The sequence below is a fragment of the Vidua macroura genome, chromosome 6 (genome assembly GCF_024509145.1).
Source record: "Vidua macroura isolate BioBank_ID:100142 chromosome 6, ASM2450914v1, whole genome shotgun sequence".
Lineage (NCBI taxonomy): Eukaryota > Metazoa > Chordata > Aves > Passeriformes > Viduidae > Vidua > Vidua macroura.
Window position 1 is genome coordinate 59767876 of NC_071576.1, and position 24748 is coordinate 59792623.

A 24748-nucleotide genomic window follows, 5' to 3' on the forward strand; every position below is an offset into this window, starting at 1 on the left:
CTTTCATGTGTACTTTCTCTCTCCCTGTCACATATTCATGTCTAGGAAAAGGGGGTTCATATCAAGCATCTTACTCCCTCTACTAAACAGTATGAAGAGCAGTATCTATGCCATCCACAAAATCTAGATATGCAAGTTGGGTTAAACCAAGAGGTTTTACTTCTTGATAGTGCTTGTCCTAACAGTATTTGCCTCTAAAAACTCACCAGAATAGCACGAAACACAGTGGAACCAATTCCTTCAGCAACTTCATACTCTCCTTTTTCATTGGGCCGTGTAAAGTTGTGTTCTCTGCCTGATCCAAACATCCTGCTCAAGAAAGACAGAAATTTGGGTTAGAATTCCTCACTATGGTTTTCTTGTTTGAAAATAAGAAAAATAAAATGCAACAAATTGTACAGAAACTGCAGGGGGAAAGCAGTGCCTTCTGTTCAGTTGGGATTATGTTTTTCACTTCATGATCTGACGTGTCTTTTCTGACCACTCTACAAGAAATAAAATTTAGAAAAACGCAGTCTAACAGGATACAGGCTTAAGGCAAATAACACATTCTTATTATAGTTACTTTTACCTCCCAAGCTGTTCCTACTTAGTGTCCTGAGGACTGACATTGAGGGGAAGTGGGTTTATAAATAACCTGCATGTTAGAGCAGTATTTCCATATCTTTATTAACCTACTTTTCAATTAGCAGAGGATAAAATAACCTGGTTCCTTGAACCAATACCAAAGGAAGAATAACTCAGCATCACACATGCACAAAAAATCCAGTGCACTAGGCAGCATCACTTACTCTAAGGCTTGGCATGGAAAAGGAAACTTTCATTGCTTTTTTTCAGCTGATACACACTTCCAGTGTGTCTGGATATTTATATGTATGCATGTATTGTATAATATGCAAGTGCTTTAAATCAATTATTTAATTCTATTGATTCTTACTTCCATTTATTTCTTTTGACAGTTTAGACAGAGAAGTATTTCTTGCCTTCTCTGTGACTCACCCAACATTTCACAAAACAGGGATCCAAGGTACTATTTATCCCACACTGCAGTGATTTAAACAGAGCAGAAATAGTTTAATCACATTTATTACCTGTACTGTGGCAAAGAGATTTATATACATGTATTTTAAATATGATTATAACCTTGTGTGCTGAGAAATAGCTATATTTTAATGAAAAAGCCAAATCCAAAGTGACACAGACAAACCTTTCTTTTCTTTCTTGATGCAAGATTTTAAGTGGTGCCCTCTGCATTTGGACAAGGGAAAACCAACCAGAATTTGAGCAAGTCAAGTATTGAATCTCTTCCCACCAAGCAAACATGTTAAATATGTTGCTCATTATAGTTTTCTACAGAAAACATTACACACATATTGCAGACTTGCATTCAAGTGTTGATCATTTTGAGCATTCAGCCTCTCTGCTGAGTGGCTCAGGGCTGTTATACTGATTATTTGACATTTCAGAAGATAAATGGGCTGACCTTGAACATTGTCAGGGTAGGCCCACTAAGCAAAATAAATTCCTTCAAGATTTTCCTCCTTGCTGTTTTGAAAGAGACTATCTACACTCACTATGCCACTTCGTTTTATGAAGCACCTAGCTTTAAAAATGAGGAAGAGTGAGGCAGACTGAACATAGGAGCAATGCCCAGGAAGACAGAAAGAAATGGGAACATCATGAAATGGTAATTTATTTATCAGCTGTCATCTCTAGGTAAGAGACATCTCTTGGCTTCCCTGCAAAACCAGAGAACTTGCATTTGATTTTTACTTAAAGGCATTTAGAAATTGGTAACATCAGCAAGATCAGCTGCAGCAATACGAGTCCAACAGCTATTCAAACATTTTAAATACCCACAAAGGATTAATGGCTCTCTGTAACAGTTAGGGACTAAGGAAAAAAAAAACAAAACCAAAAAAAGATACAAACCTGCCCAACATTGTGTTAGGTTGTGCAGTGAAGATGGAAGGATCTACAACAAATCTGGTGTTGTCCACGATGAGCGTTACTCGCTCGGAGGTTCTGACGTTGCGAGCTCCCTCTTTGCCATTTTCATACACGAACACCATTTCCCCACCAGCCTTGCAGCTGCCATCTGAGCTGGACTGGCTGCTGTTCCTGCTGCTGGTGCCCATGCTGACAACAGAACCATTGGGGGACGTCTTCTGGGGCCGGGGGCTGCTGGGCCGAGATGAACTGTGATCCTTCTCGCGATCTTCGGTGGTGACGAGGTGGAAGGAGAATAAACAAGAAATTAAATCGGAGATTTACAGGAGTCCTATGTAGTCTGTGTCCTTCCGGGCACAAAACACATCCATTTGAGAAGTTAAGTACAAATTATTTTGGTTAAATCTATTCTGGTCAAAAAAACCTTCAAAAATAACTGCCCATTTATGAGATTCCAAAGTCTGTATCACCTAGACATCAAATCCACCTCACCTTCCCCAGAAGTCTTTACAAAGAAAATTTACTACTCTAGTACTGAAAAAGGAACTCAACACAGAAGCTATTGCATCACAGTTGGTGCTACAGCTCAAAGAAACAAACCATATTTTGTCACTTTAAAAAAATCCCTATTTCCTCTATTTCCAAATACCTAGACCCTACAGAATAAAGGGAATGTATTCAGTCAATTATCTTATAAAAATTAGATTGCTCTTGTGATTTGAACTAAATCAGAGCATCATATAGGAATACACACTGCAGCCTGGAAAATAAAAAGTTACAACCTATCAAAGAAGGGTATTCCCAGCCAGGGCATATGTAAGAAATCTGTATGTTGTGCCATCAACACTAACACTTTTTATTCTATTCCTTTAACAAAATAGTACTCAAATTTGGAGAATTTTAATCCTGAAATGGCAGAGATCTGCACACACCAGAATGATACTGTCTTGTTGGTGAAGTGACATTCCTGATGCATGGAGTGAGCTGAGATTCTGCTCTTTCGTGGGACGAGTCACGAGACCTGTCACTGGATCTGCGCCTGTCCCTTGATCTCTCATGTCCACCGCTCGCACCATGGAGGCTCATTTTGGTGTAGTCTATTCCTTTAGCAACACGGGATGAGGTGCTGAAAGCAGAAATAAGTCACATGTTCAGCATTTCAAAGTTTCAGAGACATTACACATCTAAATTGTCAAGGCATTCACACTCCATGGAGATGTTCCCAAGATTAGGATTATCCAGCTCCATTTTCTTTGTTGCACTCATGTTTGTATTTACAATTACTTGGAACATTAAGTAGGCAGCAGGAATTATCTGTTTGCTGCCGTGTGATTTACAGAGACAGCACCTGATCAGCAGAGCCTGCCTGTGAAGATGCATTCACACAAATCTTTTTCAGAATGGGTAGGTCAAATACAAACAAGCACTTTTTTTTTTTTTTTATTCTTACTGTTAAATTAAATGATCTCATCAAAGAATGAAATTAGAAGTTAGGGATCTTTTATTTTTTTTCCAATGCAACCTATTTTGGTAAAACCTTTTGAGGCCACAGGCTGACTTTACACTTTTCCTGCAACTTGCCCTTTGCAAAGGTAGTCAGTGTTAAATGAGGGACACACCAGCCAAGAGTTTGTTTCTGCACATTCTGTTTTAAATTTTCACTTATTCTTAAAAAGAACAGTAGAAAGGCACTACAACCCAGACATGAACTATACTATCAAAGCCACGACCTACCAGACTGTCAGTAACAAGGAGGATATTTGTTCCAAACCAGCAAATTTAATATAATAGTTTAAGATGTTTTAGACTGTGATTAAGTTACATTACTGAACTTAAGATATCAATTACGTTTTGCAATTATTAAACCAACTAACAAAACTAGTCAGTTTTGAGATCCCACAACTCCCTGAAACTATCTAAAAATTAAAAATCAACGTGCAACAGCTATCATTGAATTTGCCAAAAATCCTTATATCTTCTATTTACACTCTTTAAAAGAGACAAATTTATGTCTGGACAGCACAGACATGTCTGTGTCCTTGCACCCCACCAGAATTCCTAAAGCAGCTTTTTGCTGTTTACCTTTCAAGTGTGAGCATGACAACACTCCTTATTTATGGGTTTAACTGAAGAAATTCCCAAAGCCTCAGGTAGTGGATAACCCAGCTCCTGCACAGCTACAAGGTCTGCCAGACAAAGCAGAGTCATGATTTCCCAGAGGAACCTCAATGCCCCACTTGCTTGCAACCTGCACATCCCATAACTCCTACCAAGAGACCTGAAATCATGACTGCAGGAATGCTGTAGGAGAACACAGAGAGGCAAGAATGATGGCCTGGCTAAGACAAGCATAACAAATAGAAAAGCATTCACTGGACAAGCAGATTGAGCAGTGTCCTCTTTTTAGGTTGCTTAGAAGTGATGATAAAAAAAAAAAAAAAAAAAAAAATCAAGGCTTTCCACTAGCATAAGATGTTGCAATTTCAGGCTTCAGAGACTGATAAGAAGAGGAGTTCAACTGAGAGCAAAGAGGCTGTGACAGATGAGTGTTTAGCACAAGGCAAGGAGTCAGAAATGTACCTCTCACTTCAGCACACGAGCTTCTCCCTGCCCTGCCAGAATGAGGGCAGGATCTCCTGTTGACAAAGCACAAGTTTGGTGCAGAGGGAATCTACTGCAATCCTGTTTCCTGCCAAGCTTAAAATATGCTGCAGTAAGAAATGCATCTTTGGGATGTGGAGTCAGCCAAAGGTCTATTGAATAAGGGAAAAGAACTGCAAGCCTTGCTTCTGGCTGAAAACACTCAGATTTACAGTCCAAGAATAATGAATGAAGCACTTCTATTAAAAGGAAATTTCCTGAGGACTTCCAATGCAGTTCTGAAGGAATTAAAATTTACAACATTTCAGCACAGCTAACAAGTCTCCTTACTGGTTTTACCTCTCTATTAGAGAAAGGCAAATTCTTTATTTTTAAAGTGAAACATGCAAAAGTTTGCAAGCATGAGATCTGCAAACCTCCAAAAAAACAACATCAACAGTTTAGGAAAACCTTTGTACCTTTCCTTTGAGACAGATATACACATACATAATGTAACCACTTTAATAGATACAAAATATGCCCATAAATTATTAGACACATGGATTACAGTCTCAAATTCAAGACCAAAGTCTAGCCCAAGTTTAAACATGACAATATTCATTACTACTACAACTAAACTTCCAAAAAACAGTGAATTTTTTTTTTAAAAGAAGCTCTGTATCTCATCTGTGCATTTATATTTGCAAGCTATGGTATAATCAAGGGTGCCACAAAAGGGGGTGTGTATGTGTGGAGTACTCAAACACCTACATAGCAGTCTGGTGACAAAACATCTCTGCAAATCCCAATAAAGCCTCATGTGACCAGGCCTCTGTTGAAGCACAGCTTTGATCCTAGACCTGATAACATTTCCAACCATGCTGTGAGAAAACAGAGTTTTGCAGGTGTCACATTTTATAGTATCAAAATGCATGACTCACTGTTTCTCAGGAGCTAAAGAGCTCTATTTGCTTTAAATAGGGGAAACACGCTAGAAAATGAAACTGAACCACTGTAATGGGATGTAGGCTTATCACACATTTTGGCAGAGCAAACACTTCTCTTTAACAGAGAAGGCAATTAAAATGTGATTCTTAATCCAGAAAACCATCTAAAAGCCCCATTACCCTCCAAGCAGTGATTCAGAGTTCCCAGTGAAGCAGGGCAAACCCTAGTTAATGATCTCTTCCAGGAGCTGATAAGAACAGGTGCTACAGGAAGCGACACTGACTCAGCTGGCACCACGCTTCCTCCTGAGCCGTGCCCCAAGGAAGGGCCATGGCAGGCACAGCTGTACCTCCCTGAATGGCAACTGGGGCCACTTCTGCTTTGCTGCCAGCAGCCAGCAAGCCTGGAGGAGGGGGGCAGCGCTCAGAGATTATCTATCCTGCTCCTGCTGCCATCCCTGCCGAGCCGGGGCCATCAATTCAGCCCAGCACACTGGAGAGAGGCAGAGGCTGCCAGCTGGAAGAAGACACGATCCTTGAATAGTAAATCAACTGTTTCGGAAACAGACAGATTAGTAAATAATTTCAAAGGGCTGTTCAAATTGCAGCTGGCCACAGCACTCATTTACTTACTCCTATGTTGTACTTTCCTCCTTTAATGTACAGATTGATGATAACTGTGAGACCGATGCATCATCTATTAGCCACAAGACACAAGCCAAAATTGCAAGATTTTTGAGAATTCAAGCAGTATGGCTCGAGAAAGCAACTGGCTGAATCACAAATCTTCATTCATCTTAGTAACAGCCAGCTAAAACGTCAGCCTTAAATCTCATCACTGTTGAGTCACAATTCACAAAAAATAGTTCTTTGATCTGTTGGATGTGTAGTTGACAAACTTGAAGTTCCATGTGTTCAATAGTATGAGCACTCAGATCAATGCTACCCCTTAAATACAACTTTGCTCTACAATGAACAAGAAAACTAACGTGAGCTTAAATCTGAACAAAGAGAAAATACAGAGGTGGAGCTCAGCATGTCAGAAGAGACAGGCATCGGCCTTACCCTGTGGTACCCGACTAGGAAAGTTGTGTCCTGAGCTGCTTTATTGTTACTCTGAAAAAGGAGCTCATTTGTGGCCTGTACATATGAAAGGAGACATGTGACTTTTCTTTTCCTGTACAGAGGCTTTAGAAGAAGTTGCAAGTGTTCAAAGAAAAAGGAAGACATCAGAACTACCAAGTCATTTTGATTCATTTGATAGAAGGACTTAGTCACCTCCTCTTCTCCCTCTCTAACATAAAGCCAGTGGGGCCAGGAGGTTGTTTCTGCAGGGAGTGCACAAAGCCTTCACTGCTCACCAGCAATGTGAGGGACTAAGTACAAACCTGGCCCAGTGAGGAAGGCAAGACAAACTGGCATTCACTGGGAGTTCCACAGCCATGCTGTTGCAGCTTCCTACCAATCTACTGACCACAGCAGAGCTGCCCCATTTGAAGAACAGGCAAACAGGAATTCCTGTGGTCCACAGAAGCACCAAGCAGACCAGACACACCACCAGGACTCCTCTAACAGCAGTGGAACACTGCAAGTTCCAAGTGCCAGGAAGCCATGGCTGCCATGCTGTATTCACCCAAAATCTCAGCCACAGCACCCAGTGGAGCCTCCACAGAGCCTTACTTCAAGCCTCCAAGAAAGCGATCTGAAGCTACAAGGACCACCTCACCCTGAAAAGAAGTGTTTGCCAAGTCAGCTTTCAGTGGATTCCTCAGCTGATGACCACCAGCTGCACTCTGGGCTGTGGAAGACATAAGGCACAGCACCAAACTGTAAGCAGAATTTTCTCCTGTGTGCTGAAGGACACATCGCATTTAATTTAAAAGCGTAAGAGAGGAAAAAGAACAACGGAAACACTGTTTAAACCCTCATCCCTTTGTTCACTAAAGCTGGAAAAAGCCCCGTATATGTAAGGCCACCTAGTACCCAAAAGTTTATGAAAGGGAAGAACAACTTGCGTTATCAATTACTTTCCTACACAGAGAAAAAAAGAAACATCTTCCTGCCCTCCCCCCCCCAAACAAACCCAAACCAAAACAACCAAACAAGCTCATGAATATTCATGTATTTTGGCAATATTCACAAATTCAATACTCATTTTTCCCTGGTTTCAAAGGAACCATGTGCACTACACCCATTCAAGAACTTTAAGTCAGTCATAGAAATTATTTTCCCGCTCAGACAGGGATCAAGGAAGCTCTGTCCTTGTAAGAGAATGAGGCATTTTCTTTAAAAGCAGTTGCCTCATGAAGAAAACCAAATAAGCTCAAGGTTTTATTTAAGCAAATCTATTTAATATGATGTGAAGGAGGGAAAAAAAGTACCATCAAAATGGCAACTTGTCATACTGGTAAATGCTTCCTATTTTTGTAGTTAAGGGAAGAGCTGTTTTTAAAAAATGTAAATGCTCTTCAATTTAATGATGCTTTGGAGTCATCTGTGCAAGGAGAGCTTCAATTTGTCTTTATACATAACAACAGATTGCTTTGAATATATTACTAATTATTAGAAGAAGTCATTAGACTGAATTAATCCTACTGCCAAAACAATTAGCATGTATTCCAACATAAAAACTCCATGGGCATCCTACTGAATACTGCCAATAAATATACTTGTTTTATACAACCAGCTCATGTCTACACAGAATTATGCTGCTTAACCAATATACTTATTACTCCCAAACCCACCCTGAAACCTTAAATAAATGAAAAGAACGCAGCAGTGGAAAATTAACCAAGACTTTCACCCTTTTCCCCCCATCTATCTTCTAAAACTTATATTAACTGGCCTTAAAATATAAACTTAGATCCACCCTTTGCTAGGGTGATTCCCATAATCGACACTTGTAGAACTGGGCTATAGAGCTTTATCTATGCACTAAGTTACAGCTGCCATGCTCCGAGGCTTTAGAAGAAATCCTTCTGCTCATCCTGCCAGGACTTACACAACGACAGCGCTTATGACCCTCTTCCTCCCCGTCAAGCCTGTTCTTTGTCAGCAGCAGACATTTCAATTGACCTGTGCACACAAAGGACAGTACTTCGCCTTTTCCTCATTCTTCTCCTGAATAATGCCCACACGTTATTCCTGTTAACAAATACGCACCTTCCTCTCGTGTCTATCAGGGAGGAAACACAGAAGCATGGGAACAATTTCGGAATCAGAGCACAAAGGAATTCTGCTCCTTCCAAAAAGGCAGCTTTGAAAGCCAGATCAGCATCCTTTGGCATAACTTGTTAACTTCAGCATGTTTGATATTTCCATCATTTCTTCAGTAGTTCACGGCACCGTCAGCGAGCCTCACTTTTCCCTCCATCATCTTTCCCCTGCAGGATAAGCGCCCGCGGCTCTCCAGCGCACGGAGCGCAGCCCGCTGGCTGCGGAGCGGGCTTCTGGCGGAGCCTGACTCAGCCGTGCGTGCTGCGCGGCTGACGTGTGACCCCGCAGCTCCCGCGGGCCCGCAGCCATTGGGCCCGCGCTGACGGGCGGGGAGGCAGCGCCGGCTGCCGCAGCTATTTCGGTCCCGCCGCCGCCCGGGCTCCGGCACAGGCGCACCGCCGGGACAAGGGTACGGCCACTGCCCCGGCACGGCCCTCGCTGCGCCGTGATCAGCCCCGACAGCAAAGCCGCGCGAGTTCCAGGGCACGGTCCGACTGCTCCCGTAACGTCTGCCCGGATTAATTTTAAAATGAATGCACCTGACACCGACTTCATAAGCAAGTACAGCAAGAGCCTGTTGGGAACAAGACAGCAAAACACAATCACAGAATAATGAGGTTGGAAGGGACCTCTAAGATCATCAAGTCCAACCTATGCCCTAACACCTCAACTAGACTATAGCACCAAGTGCCATGTCCAGTCTTTTTTTAAACACATCCAGAGATGGTGATTCTACCACCTCCCTGGGAAGACAATTCCAGTGCTTTATTATTCTTTCGGTGAAAAATTTCTTCCTAATATCCAACCTGTACCTTCCCTGACGTAGCTTGAGACTGTGTCCCCTTGTTCTGTCAGTGCTGCCCGGTGGAAGAGACCGACCTCACCTGTCCACAGCCTCCCTTCAGGAAGTTGTAGAGAGCAATGAGGTCACCTCTGAGCCTCCTCTTCTCCAGGCTAAACAACCCCAGCTCCTTCAAACATTCCTCTCAGGGCTTGTGTTCCAAGCCCCTCACCAGCCTCGTTGCCTCCTCTGGACGCACTCAAGCATCTCAACATCCTTCCTAAACTGAGGGGCCCAGAACTGGACACAGCACTCAAGATGTGCCCTCACCAGCGCTGAGTAAAGGGGAAAACCTCCGTTCTTTAACTATAAGCACCCCTTTTCCAGCAAGTTTAAGCTAGGGAAAAATTACTCTTCTTTGTAATGACTTAAACATTGCTAGTGTATAATTACATCAATCAGTACATTTACTGATCAGAAATCATTGTGCATTTTCACATCAATAGATCATCAAGGCAAGCCCACTAAGCACAAAAAGCAACAAAGCAAATTAATACACAAGTCGGTAAAATTTTCTAAAGATTTTTTGGCGGGAGGATAACTAGGCACTATGAGACAGCTTTCTTTAAATTATTCTTTTTAGAGTGTCTGCAGGCTGTTTTAAGGAGTCACAATACACTGGAGGAATAGCTTAAAAGTAAGTCCTACAATAAATAACAATCAAGATGTCGTAGGGTGGAAATTAAAACATGATGCAAGCTGAAGAAATGAGGAGGATTGTTCAGCAAATGACTGCTGTAATAAAGAGGGAAGTCAGTAGGAAAAACAAGAGACTTGTGATTAGAAAGGCAGGAGAACATCGGCACTCCAGGCTGAAGAGTCAGCTCTTTACACATGGAAGGAAAATTTCTGCTCATACAATTTCAATTACCCAAACCAGTGAATTTTCTCCTGGTTTTAGGGTCTTGTGATGGTTCACACAAGCACCCTCCCCATGCCCCAGGGGAAGAATAACCATCAACCTTGTAAGCCCTTTCTTCCCTTCAATATAAACCAAAGAAGACATAGCTATAATAAGCTGCATGAAAAGCATGCTGGAAAAACCTCTCTCAGGCACTTTTTGCCCCTAACAGAATAGTCCCTCAGCAGCAAGAGAAAGTACCCTGTTTCCCTAAATGGAGTCTCTTCTCCACAGCAGAATTAGGATGTGTTTTCTTCTTTACTCCCACATCAGGTAGAAAAAACATGCCATGGATGGCTTGGCTCCCAAATCCCACAAAATCACCTCTCAGGACAGGACACGCACCCATCAAAATCTTACAGAGACACAGTCCAGAAGCCACACTTGACTTGGGGCTCCCTGTGAGGAACCCCTCAGAAAGAATTCTCTCTGCTTAATTTGGGGGCTGCCACGGGATCTTCCTTCAGCTCAAAGCAGAAACTCTGTCAACACTTTCCACCCTCAAAATTCTTTAATATTCACATAATTCTGGTCTTCAGTGGGTTCTCTCAGCCGTGAGTAATGTACTTCTTAGTAATGCAGTTCCATTTCAGGAAAGGATCTCATGAGCAGAGTGTTCAGTTGCCAAAGGGATTTCTTAAAGCAGCAAGGACTTAACCTTTAGGAGGGAACATATTCACACCTTATGACTTCTACCAAGCTCCCAAACACAAGACTTTCATAAAAGAACATTGGTTGCCTTTATTTATATACCAATTTCTGCTGCATTTTCAACATGGATGTTGAATAAAAATCAAACTAAAACTCAGAGTAATATTATCCTCCTTAGAAGTGGAAAGGGTCCCCATTTATTAAAAAAACAGCTTTAGAAGTTCAAATTCAAAAGAACTGGGACCAAACACAAACTATGTAGCCATTACAGTTTCCATTCTCAGAGGTACAAACAATGAGGAGTTGTCCATAAAAAAATTCTAGTTCTGAGTATACTCACTTCTACAGTGCTTTGTGTCCCAAAGTCCACCAGAAATAGTATCTGATAACATTTGGGAAAGGCAATTTGGGTGCTGAAGAGGTTCAGGAGGATTTAGTGTGTGCTTTTGCCCTGGAAGTTGCTAGGTTTCCCTTCTCAGCAGTGTCAATAAGCTGTCATTGCAGACATAAAGGATGTCAAAAAGGAAATCAAAACCTCAGTCCTCACAACTCTGATCACTCACTATACACTGGGTACCTTCCAGAAGATTAACAGACTGGTGTTTTTGAAAGTTATCACTGAGTGCAGCCCATTTTTCTGAATTCCAGCACCAGCTCTTCCCAGCCCATCTCAGTTTCTCCTGAGGGCTTTCCATCCTGGTGCCTACAAAGCCTGAATGAGGAGATTTTGATCTGCCAGTACCAGGCTGCAATTAGGCATGTTTGCAGTGACTGAAAGCACGGGATGCACAGTATGACCTGAGCCCCTGGCAAAACAGGGACTCATTATTTTCATGCCATGCCTTGGGCAGGCCTGCCCCATGCTGCAAAATGTTCAACTGCAGAAATCACAGGAAGAGAAATAAAGCCTGTCCCACAGTGGAAAACAGATTATACATTCTTATATCCTTCCACAGATGAGAAAGGAACTCTTCTGTTCGTGTATGCTTCATGTACTTTACAAAATGCTGAGACTCGTGGTCCTTCCATTCACAACCCATGAATGCACCCTCCCAGCAGGCAGAAACAATATTGGGGGGAAAAAAACTCCCAGCATTTAGCATCTGCACAACAACTTCTCATCTATGGACAAGATTTAGAAAGCAACTGAAGATTTTCAAAGATCCAAGAGTCATGGCAACAGAATCAAAGCAGAGTCACATTTTGTTCATAAATGCAGTAGAGCAGGCAAGACTTTGGATCTAATAATATCTAAACAGAATGAACAAACAAGAAACTGTCAAAAGGGACTAAAACAGAAGCAGACAGAAAAATCCAGGACAAATCTTGAAGAGGCAAATTTAAGCCAAAGGTTTTTCACTACAACTCTAGAAAAAGCTCTCAGTGCAAGAGAATTCAAGTTTTCCAACAACAACCAAAACTCCAACACTATAGAGAAATTATATGTAATTTAAAACTAATAACTAATGAAACTAGTTAAAAAAACTAATAACTGATGAAAAATTGAATAAAAAGTATGGAACTGCAACACCTAATAATGAAAATATGAATTCAGAGACCATTTATTTAAACCTTCACCACTGTTAATTCAACATATGGTTCCTGAACATTTTCTTCCATCTTATTCAGGTACTTAAATAAAAAGCATCTGCAAGAATTTTCTGTAATAGCTTAGACTAACAAGACTGTTTGCATGATTATTTAGTCATCTTTAACACCATATAAATTAATCCTGACAGGCTCAGCAGATTTATACCAGGAATCATATGCATTATATTTTTAGTCCTTATTTTCCACATCTCTCCCTTCTGAATTTTCCCTTCTATTGCCCATCTCAAACAAGTAAGAAACAGGAGGAGAGAAAACAACAGCACAACTTGGCAGGTTTATAAAACTGGACACTCACTAAACTAGAAAGAACAGGATATAATGCTGATCTATACAAGGATTCAATCCATTCCCCTTTGGACAGTTCTGCCCCATGTCCTCGGCCCCAAACAGACCCGTGGCTTTCCTTGCTGCTACACAAGCCCTACACACAGGGCTGCTCACAGCCCTAGATTATGTTTTCTATGAGTCAAGAAAATTATCTAAGCTATTTTAAGAATGTTAAAGCCGGAGGATTAAACACTCCGAAGCACCAAGAAGTGACAAGCTAAGAATCTATCTCCTATATTACTTCTTTGTTGAGATTATTTATTACAAAGCTCTTATTTCACCATTATGTTTTCCAAACCAGAAATACTCTCTTTCTCAATCATAACAAGGAGTATTTTGAGTAAGACAAACAAGACTGGAGTACTCAAACATTTTAACATAACAGTTCTAGTTGTATTATTACAACTTATGCTTCCAAATGCATTTTTTCCCCTCATACTGTATTTTTCACATAGACTTTCACTTGTCTGGAGGAAAAAGTGTCAAGTCAGAAACAACAGTAATATGTCCATATTCAGCCACACAAAATCCAATTACTTTGTTCAGGCTTTTGAATAAAGTACCCCATTTTCCAATAATTAGATTCTCTGAAGTAATCCAGTATCTCAAAGGAATAAGGTAACAAAATATTTATCCTTATTTATCCCTTATTCCATTACAACGTCAAACTATTATTTAGATTCCCATTCTCAAAGATTTCCTAAAACACTTTATTTGGGGAAAAAAAATTAAATTATCAGATGTTAACTCGAGTACTATATCCCTAGCATACAGTTTCCATTAAAATCCTGTTCAGCATTGGAAACAAATTACGTTTTGCCAGAATATGGCCAATAGCTGCAATTATCTTTGAGGCATAGATTTCCTACCTTTTGATGTGTGACCCTTGAATTCAGATTGCATGAAATAACCAACAGCAGCTTTTTTGAAAAGCACAGGCCATGGACGTCCTTGAGTTAACTCCTGTCTGCATCGAATAATCTTTGCAGAAAGCTGCACAGCTTTTTATTGAAACAGTTCCCCAACACAGATAATCCACCCCAGACAACACACGGTCAGACATGTGTCCTGCTCCTCTGGGTTGGACTTACCCAGCTGCAGCTCCCAGCTACCACACTTTATTTCAAACTTGCCTGCTGACTACAGCTCATCACCATAACTTCTGTGACTAATCCAGAAGTCATTCTTCAACCTTTGGGTTCTCCCTGTCTCAGAAGATACTCAGTAGCTTCTGGACCTTCAGGGCAGATGCTGATTAGAGGCAATTCTGAACTGCTGACACCAGACTTGCAGTAACTCCTCTGCCCACCCAAGAGCCCTCTCGACCACATGATGTTGCTGGAGGCTTGTGCTCCCCAGTCTCCCTGCAGTGGCAGTGCCATGTCCTTGACAGGTGACAAACATGGCTGTGTCCTTGGCAGGAGACAAACCAGGCCTGTGTCCTTGGCTCCCTGCTGAATTCGGTCACACAGAGCACCTGGGTGTTTGCAGGTGTCAGACCCTCAGAGAGCAGCTGCTAACGAGCCCCTTTCACTTCCTAACAGCCCCCATCACCCGTTTCAGTTTTAGGTTCCATTCCAGATCCCTGGTCATGGGAGGTTCAGAGCTGAACCGCCTGGACTGGGCTCAGCAGGGAACTGCCCAGCCCTCACTCCCACACAAAGCCCTGTCCTACCCACACTGCTCACTGCCGAGGCTGTGCCACACTGGAATCCTAAAAACAGAGCAGCATCAGCTGCCCCCCAGACACCAGCACCTGAACAAAAACATCAGCTGCATAAAGCTACACCCCACAAACCTACCCTGAATAATATAAAGCTACACCCCCAAACCTACCCTGAATAAAAACATCAGCTGTATAAAGCTACACCCCCAAACCTACCCTGAATAAAAACATCAGCTGCATAAAGCTACACCCCACAAACCTACCCTGAATAATATAAAGCTACACCCCCAAACCTACCCTGAATAAAAACATCAGCTGTATAAAGCTACACCCCCAAACCTACCCTGAATAAAAACATCAGCTGCATAAAGCTACACCCCCAAACCTACCCTGAATAAAAACATCAGCTGCATAAAGCTACACCCCACAAACCTACCCTGAATAAGAACATCAGCTGCATAAAGCTACACCCCACAAACCTACCCTGAATAAAAACATCAGCTGTATAAAGCTACACCCCACAAACCTACCCTGAATAATATAAAGCTACACCCCCAAACCTACCCTGAATAAAAACATCAGCTGCATAAAGCTACACCCCACAAACCTACCCTGAATAAAAACATCAGCTGTATAAAGCTACACCCCACAAACCTACCCTGAATAATATAAAACTACACTCCCAAACCTACCCTGAATAAAAACATCAGCTGTATAAAGCTACACCCCACAAACCTACCCGGACCTGCAGCACCAGCCACCCTCCTCGGGTCTGCCTTAACCACTCCATTATTTACAGCACAGGCCTCTAATTACATGGGTCTCCCTATGAGCCTTTTAATTACTGCTGCATTCTTCTGTCCTGCCCTCTTGAATTTCTCACAATCATTCAGGAATTAATGGCAGGAAAATAACCCACAGTATTAATTGCCTAGAGAATACTTTGGACAACACTTGAGTCCAGTTCTGCACCTATACAAGCAAAATGTGAAGTGAGTAGCTGGTATTGAATATGGTCCTTAGCTCTTTCCCTATCATCTTGCCAGTAGGAAAGCTTGAATAACTAACAATTTTAGTTCGTTTACAGAGACGTTTCAGTTATATTTAGCACTTCTAAAAGGGCAGAGTACTTGAAAGATACACACTTATTTGGATGCTTAAATATCTTTCTAGCAATATGTTTCTTCTCATACATTTGCAAGGTGACTAACTGCTTTGCTTAGTTCATTTTTGAACACTGTACACTGGAAAAACACTAATTTCATCATTTTGTCAAATCAAGAAGCATTAAAAAAAAACATTCTTACTGTGAGGGATGCAGGCAAAAGCAAGATATGACACACAGCTTAACAAAGAAAGTGCTACACAGAGTGATACTGGCATGCAAGCAACTATTAGTTCTCACCATGGACTAGTTGCACATATTTTAGGGATGTAACACCCAGCAAGCACTCCCAAAAAAATCATATATTTAATCACTCAACCAGTGTTTGATATGCACACAAGGCATTTAGGTTTGTTTTTTTGTTGTTGTTCTTGTTTTTTTTTCCTTTTTTAAAAAAGGACTAAAATGCAACCCATGGCAAAACAAATCTAAGCACAGACTGGGGAAGCTGACAAATCAGGTCAGAAAACATCTTTTAAAATAATTAAGAAGCATTCCTTTGAAGAAGAATTGTAACGTTTATGACAGGACTTGCCACAACCAGATACAGTAGCCTTTAGGATGGACTTTGAGTGTAGTTTTTGAGATGCAATGGATGGGACACAGCACCTACCTTGAATGTTTACAAAGTTTACGAGGTCTATTATGCAATTTCCGATCCCAATTCTCTGGATCACTGGAGTTACTGTCATAAGGATGAGGCCGTCCTGCCATTCCACTGCCAGCTTCCTCACACTACTGCTCTGAAAAGCACACATGCAGCACTCACAACCTACATTAAGAAAGCAGTGTTTACCTTTAAGTAATGCCACAGAGGAAAAAAAAAAGTCAGACATGCAGAATTTAGTGTTGTTAGGTTTTGATTTTTTAAATGCAGATTACAGAAAAACAGGATACGCTGAAGCAGAAATTGCATGACAATAGTATTTTACACATTTTGCTGATACCTGCACTAAAAAGAGTATTTTGTTATAAAAAATATAGGTCTATAAATGGTGGCAGGCAAATTAAATTTTGCAACAGTTAAATTCACTGTGCCCAAACAGAAAAGTCACTGGTTATAAAACACAAGACAAACATATCATGATTTTCTTTCAAATGTATAAAGTTAATTCAAAGGAGGATCCCAAGTGGAGAACAGAGACCAACAGTTTTACAATTGGAATGGCTGACCAAGAGGAAAACAGAATTAACATTTATATCCAAGTCCTCACTACAAAATGCAATCAACAGCAATCCTTAGAAACACTCCATGTGGTCCAGTTTCACTGACTTTTGCAGAGAAGTCACAAAACTTTAATAAAATAGATATAATAACTACCCTTCCTTAAATAGGGTCTGATGTCATGTTGAACTCCCTTTAGAATTCTCTCACAGCTCAAACCACTCTGTGACTGTCAGCAGAGACAGCCAATCTCCAAAGACTGGTGTTCAATCATACCTCTAAGTGACACTTGTAGCAACAGAGTTGGACAATTCAGCACGATCTGGTTACAAAAATGATAAAGCAGCCACAAGTGAGCAGCTGATGACTGCACAACATCTGGAAAAAAATTGAATTACAGACAGATAAACCTTCCACGTAAGGGCAAATCTATTATGTTTCTTTACAATTTTAAGCTACATATTGTAGAAACATTGTCTCTCTACCTCACCCCACCCTTAATAGACTTGTATTATATTCAGTGAAACTTATCCTATGTGGAAGTGAGTCCCAAAGCAACTGAGACCTCTTTAAAACAAAGTTACTTCTCAAATAAACTGTCCTTTAAGTCGTGGAAAATTGAATAGCTCTCCTGGCAAATTTAGATTCTCCTAGCTAAATTTAGACCCCGAAGTTTTTATTACAGGGGAAGAAGAGAACAAGCTTCTTAAAAATGTTGGTTGCATCCAAGTTTTGCCTTCGTGTTCAGTTTTACCCAAGCAAACAGGTTTAATACAAAGTATACAGTCCCCACCACAGGGTTGGGTCTTTTTCCTGTTACAGTTTCTATAATGAAATGCACTTTGATTGGAACACTTATGGTCAGGCATCCATATAGAGTCAGGAAAAGGAAAAAACATTTCATTTAAAATTACAGGAAATACTCAACTTTCTGATTAAAAAAAAAAAGGTCCTGATAAGCATTTCATTGTGTATTACCTGGAAAGTCAGGTTAGCAAACCACAGTCAGTGTGTGAGGACATTACACAGAGAAGGTTGTAGGATTTACACACTTTTATCAGGAGAAACAAGGAGAAACCTACAACCTGTGTGAGAACAGAAGAAGTATTATTAAGGAGACTAGGAGTTTCTAAATCCAGGAACAGTCCTTCCCAACAGAGGTGCAATACCAGGCACACAAGCCACACAAGAATAAAACCACTTTGTATCCTGAGTTGAAACAAACTGTGTTCTTTAGATTGAGCCTCTCCTCTCCAGCCAGGTACACAGCGAGCCTTGCTGCCCTCGGCAACAGCAGCGTGTGAACACAGAGCCAGGAGCAGCAATGGCCCAGGGACACCACAGAGCCAGGAGCAGCAATGGCCCAGGGACACCACAGAGCCAGGAGCAGCAATGGCCCAGGGACACCAGAGAGCCAGGAGCAGCAATGGCCCAGGGACATCACAGAGCCAGGAGCAGCAATGGCCCAGGGACACCACAGAGCCAGGAGCAGCAATGGCCCAGGGACACCAGAGAGCCAGGAGCAGCAATGGCCCAGGGACACCACAGAGCCAGGAGCAGCAATGGCCCAGGGACACCAGAGAGCCAGGAGCAGCAATGGCCCAGGGACACCAGAGAGCCAGGAGCAGCAATGGCCCAGGGACACCAGAGAGCCAGGAGCAGCAATGGCCCAGGGACACCAGAGAGCCAGGAGCAGCAATGGCCCAGGGACACCAGAGAGCCAGGAGCAGCAATGGCCCAGGGACACCAGAGAGCCAGGAGCAGCAATGGCCCAGGGACACCACAGAGCCAGGAGCAGCAATGGCCCAGGGACACCAGAGAGCCAGGAGCAGCAATGGCCCAGGGACATCAGAGAGCCAGGAGCAGCAATGGCCCAGGGACACCACGGAGCCAGGAGCAGCAATGGCCCAGGGACACCAGAGAGCCAGGAGCAGCAATGGCCCAGGGACATCAGAGAGCCAGGAGCAGCAATGGCCCAGGGACACCACGGAGCCAGGAGCAGCAATGGCCCAGGGACACCACAGCTCCCACCGTGCCATCACTCAGCTCCCTCCTCTCCTGGGCCCTGCTTCCACTCCAGGCTTTGCCAAAGCACCACAGCAGCTCAGGGCTCATGGAGCACCACAGCTTTGTTTACAAGCTTTCATTTCTTTCCACAAACCCTCTCTTCCCTTTAAAACCACCTGAGAGCTTTATAGACACCTCACCTCTCAGGTACACACCAAAGCAGGTCCCTTAGGACAAAGAGGCACTCAGCACCCAGTTCTGATTCTTTGCATAGAGGCCAACATTTGAATTCAGCTTTTGTACTCAAAAGATGTGCAAAAGCAGTTGTTTTTATGAGAACTGCAGCTGAAAGGCCAATTTAAAGCCACTTCCTGAAATTGTCTCACACTCTCTGCCTCCTCCCCACCTTTCTTACAATGAAAATTCAACAGGAAGATGCAGGTCCACACACACTTCAAGAAAAAAGCCTGTTCAGAGCAGGATCAGCTCCTCCGTGTGCTTTGCTCTGCAGCTCCATGCTGAAGCCCTCACAAACACGAGATGCCACAGAAGGACAGAAACAAACAAATGGAATTGTTTCCCATGAACAACAGCATTCCCTTCTCCCAGCTCATAGGGAACCCCAGCAGTGTCACTGATGAAGTGCCAGGCTGGCACCCAACTGAGAATCAGGGCACAGCTATGAAAAGAAGGGAAACAATTCCAAGTGTCCAAAGCTACATCTTGTGAAACTTCTTGTTTAGTTCCAAGCATGTCACACTATGAACAGTCTTCCCTCCATCCTCCACTCCATTGGACCTCAACAATTAACACTACTCTAAAAAACAATTTGCTGTAACACAGCCAAATTTTTCTCCTTGACCACAGCTGATAGTGCTTTTGTGCAGATTATAAATAAATGTACTTCTCAATTTTAAGTTTTAACAAACCTTTAGACTAAAACTATAAACAAAGAACTCTTTTGTTTTGCTCTGTCAGAAAGAGTTTCTTTTTTCAATTAGAAAATGCTGCATAAACTCTATGAAGTAACTAACCAGTCATCCTGATTAATTTTTAAACACCCACTTTTTCCTGCAGCAGAAAATAATGTTTCAGTTGTGGTTTGTTTTTTGGGGTTTTTTTTGTGGTTTTTTTTTTTTTTTTTTTCATGGATTCACACAGCAGGCAATAAACAAAGCATGTTTTGAGGAACATTCTGACCTTGTGTATAAGAAAAAAAGAAAAACAAACAAACAAACAAAAAAAAAAAAATCCCTGCAAGAGTACCTGGCCCCAAATACTACTCTAAGCCTTCCATGAAAACAAGGAACTAGATCTGAAATGTTGTTGAAGGTGAAAAGGCACTGGGAGCACATGAAATAAAGAATCAAATCCAAATACCCTCAGCAGATCACACAACACTGGCATATTGGCCAAAGTGGTTGACATTCTGATTAGCTAATTAGTAATTCTCCAGGTGTAAAGAATGATTTCATACCCTTCTGCAGAAAGCAAATACTCCAGAGAATCATCACAGGGAATAATAGGAAATCAGGAAGCAGACTTTAATTTTCAAAGCTTTCATCAGAGACAGCTAGAACACTTCAGATTTGCTAACATCAACTTGAAGCCAGAATCATCACTAATTTATGAAAGTTGTAGGCTACTGAAATACAAGGGAATTGTAAAGAGTGTACTTTGAGTGGGTTTGAGAAGTTAAAAGGGTTTGAGAAGTTAAAAGTCAACGTGGTAGAGCCACCCCAGACATTGCAAAATACAGTAATTAATGTGTTTACAGCACTACTTAAGGAGCTCATGAAAGGATGTATCATACACCAATTTGTGATAGATATTGGACAGATTATTTTAAATAATACTTAAAGCATATTCATCAGGTCTGTGCCATGACCAGATGGAATGCATAAAGGTTGCTGAACACATCAAGCAAGATTCAGACAACATCAGGTGCTGCACAGAGGTGGACGTGCAGTTCCCTGAGGTGCAGGACTTGCATTTTTCAAGGCACTGCAGGCCAGCAGGGGGTATAAAATGCTCTCTGGATATCTTTCAGCAAAGAAGTAAAGCTAATCAAAACCAACATCAATGCATTTCAAGCCAGCTAGTCACACTTTAATTGCTGAGAATACCTGTAGGCTGCAAAAATCTGGAGTCTTACTAAAAATTATGATTACTATACCCTGCAATTTTGAGGCAGAGGGCCAAGATGTCTTCTGGCCACCAACTCATCAGGTAGAACAAAGATCTGATGTCTCCTGCTGTCAGTACTGAGGACAACATTCAAATAACTAATATGTAACATTCCAGGCTTCTACTCAGCTCTGAGCTTTGGTCAGAAGCATTTCCAAAAGTAGGACAGGTTTCAGAAGTTCCTCTGCTCTAACCTGCTCCCTCAGCAGAGTGCACTGGAAAGGCGACCCAGGATAATCGGGAAGCTCCAACACACAAGTCGCCAGCAAGGACAAAACCTGGCATTAGTTGTGACAAACTCCAAGAGTCAGATTAAATATTTAGACTTTCTGTAAGGGGTGACAGTCTGCTGTTCACTGCCTCTAGTCATCAAAGCACAAAAGCAGCAGCAACAAAAAGGAACTTCCAAGTCAGATTTACCGGGAATGCAAGCACGGTGACATTACACCCTAATTAAGAAATACAGTTCAAAGGACACATGCTCATAATGCAAACACCACATACCATGGAAATCCATACCTGTCAAGTGAGTTTCTTGCAAACTAGTGCAGACATCAGTCACAATTCAGCCACATAAAATAGCTTTATAAACCATCATCACTGAAATGTGATCAAACTGACACTGATTAAAGCACAGCTCAGAGACATCCTTTGTAATACAGGCTCAACATTAACACAGCAGGTCAGGATTGAATCTCATCTTAATAAGCAAGTGGGAGAAAAAAAAGGGAAAAAAAACCTGAGCAGTCACAGGAAGCTGATGGTATTCCTATCCACAGCAGCATAAACAACAGATATCTAGTGACTAGACCGCAAGTTTTAACTTTTTAATTCCCAAAGGGAACACAATCATAGAACAGATATTTGACATTGGAAGCCTAAAAAACAAGAGGCAGATGACTGCCAGCCCCAGCTCAATCAGGGCTCATTGTGTAAAACCTGCCCAGCTCCACCTGTAAAAAGCCCAGTGAATGGAGCAACTTCTGCCTCCAAAAGCAGAGTCGTGGCTCTCAGTGCAGGAAAAGGGAGCAGAGCCCAGCTCCTTGCCACTGCCACTGGTGGCCTTCCAACACACAGAGAGAGGCAGGCACAGGGCTCCATCCCACCCGGCACCAGGGATGAGATGCAGGGCACCAGAGCAGCAAGCACATTTCCTGAAGGAACAAGCAAGGTCTGTACCCATGGCTGTACCCAGCAGTGACAACGCATCTCAGTGAGCAAGGAAATTCATACACACAGTTTTTCACCTCTGAAATGGAGTCTAAATTAGCTTTTATACATATTTTAAAGAGATACATACTTTCATTGATAAGCAACAGCACCAGGCCAAGATTTAAGCAACATTGCTAAAGAAAAGCTGTGCTGAAAGGAACTGAGACAGAATGAGGTTCTGATTTTTGTGTATGAATACAGGACAAAGCAGCCCCAGCCTGAAGCACACAAGCTGCAAAAACACACAGTTTATAACATAGTGACAGAAAACCCAGCAGTGATGACATCTGTTACTAATTTAACACACAATGTCATCCACACATCAGCTGTTCACCATTTTCAAATGCAATTGTGCCTAAAAGGAAAAGTGGGCTTCAAGAAGGAATTTAATGTGGGATGTGAAAGCTGCTTTAGCTTGTTTTCTTTCTTAACCCCCCGGGTTCCCTGGCATTAACACACAAACACAAACATGCTGAAAACACTTCCCAGAGCAGCCTCAAACAGCACCATCTGCACAGAGGGCAACGACAAGCACAGGCAGGATGCATGATGAGGTTTGGAGACAGAAATGGTACAAATCCAGGGGTAATACTCAAAGGCTTTTGGCAATCTGGGTCTTAATAGGAAAAGAAAATAAAATCTCTGATGTTTTGCAAGAGACTCAGTCCAAGACACACTTACAGATCTGCCAAACACAGTGCAACAGTTTTCCTTAACTACAGGGCAATGGAAAAAAAAAAAAAAAAAAAAAGGGAAAAAATCATCCAGTTCCTTTTGACTGTACTTGTGTTCACTATAGAAATCCCAGGTATCTAACTCCAGCTGATGCAGAGACGTGTTTCAGCTCAGAAAAAAGATAACAAGTGTGCACCACCAGGTTATGAACTTTGAATAGTGAGGCTGATAATCTGAATTGTTTCTCTGGGACACTGGCTTTCTCTGGCAAACCTAGGAAGGAAAGAAAGCATCTTCCAGGGAAAGGATCAACAAAGCTGAAGCAACAACAGAGCTAAGTACTCTTTAAATCAATCACTGAAGGTGATCCATGAAGAATATAGGCAAACAGAAGTAAGGAGAACAACATCAACAGTCAAAAGGCTACTGAGAAGACAGACTTTAGGCATTTATTCGAATTTGTAAGAGGCAGCCAGCAATAAAGAACAAAAAGACACAAGGCTCAAGCATTCCTTTGGACAGAGAAGCCAAACAAGTGACAGCAACAAACCTGGGAGAGGTCTATGATGGAGCTCGATCCAAATTCTGAAAGAAAAGGGTTCTAAAGTGACACGCTGAATGGGACCAGAGATAAAAAGGGAAAAGATGCAGACACGGTAGCTACAGACAAAAGTGAACGTAAAGAAAAAAACTAATGACAGGTAACTGCAACAAGTAATTGTACTGTGACAGATTTATCATGTAAACAGCTGATATTTTCTACAAATAAAACATGGCAACATGGGAAAAAAAAAATTATAGAAATACCGAACTCATTATGAAATCATCTGAGTGGGCAAACGACTGCTCAGGCATTACACGACGGCTGTCAGGCAACACCAGTGTCTCTGTACAGGCCTCACAGCGACTGCAGGTGCTACCAATAAACAACACGAGACGAAAGCCAGGCATCGCAGCCGTGCCCAGCCTGCTCGCACTCACAGGCACGGCGGCAGGCGCACGCAGATCTGTCCGCGGGGCTCTGGGAGTGAGAATACCGCCGGCAGCAGACGGGGAGCTCCCGGAGCCCCCTCCTCAGGAGACATTCCCAACCCACCTGGACGCGCCTCCGGTGCCACCTGCTCCGCCTGGCCCCGCCGCCGCGCGGGGCTGCGACTACGGGGATCTGCGGCGATCCCTCCCGATCGTAAAGGCTCCGCAGCAGGGGAAGCGGCACCCGGGGTGCCGGGCTGAAGGGTGCCAGAGGCCCGCGAGCCGCACCCGGCCGCCCGCACTCACCGGCTCCGGCGCGGCCGCCTCCCGCCGCCGCTCCGCCAGGCCCGGCACCGCCGCCACCTCTCGCGAGAGCCGCCCCCGCGCCGCGGAGGAGGCGGTGGCAGCGCCCGCATCTCGCGAGACTGGCGGGGCGGGGCGGGGCGCGCGCGGGACGCCGTTGCCAGGGAGCGGCCGGGGGGGGCTCCCTGAGGGGAAGGGGGGGGGGTGGGGGAGAAACCTGCGGCCTGCGAATGAAAACCCGACGGGAAAATACCACGGCGAGTGGAATGAATTAACAAAACCGAAATCGCAGCAAGTCACGGAGAAACAAGATACGCGCCCCGCGCAACCCTCCGCCGAGAGCGGGGGCGGCCGGTCTGAGGGGCCGGGGCG

At 42.8% G+C, this 24748-nt stretch overlaps 1 protein-coding gene across 7 annotated transcripts in view; it reads right to left on the reverse strand.

Moving 5' to 3' along the window:
• BTBD10 (BTB domain containing 10) overlaps positions 1-24453 on the reverse strand; it is a 30198-nt gene extending 5745 nt beyond the window's left edge. The window contains exons 1-6 of one of the 7 annotated variants that reach the window (XM_053979532.1): positions 24198-24373; positions 17297-17398; positions 16469-16598; positions 2883-3076; positions 1933-2218; positions 207-309 (exon numbers count right to left, since the gene is read on the reverse strand). In XM_053979532.1, coding sequence (XP_053835507.1) covers positions 207-309; positions 1933-2218; positions 2883-3076; positions 16469-16569 — 684 coding nt within the window. In that variant the 5' untranslated portion in view covers positions 16570-16598; positions 17297-17398; positions 24198-24373. The other 6 variants (XM_053979530.1, XM_053979533.1, XM_053979531.1 and 3 more) reach the window with 6 other exon arrangements.
• Positions 24454-24748: the final 295 nt, after the last annotated feature.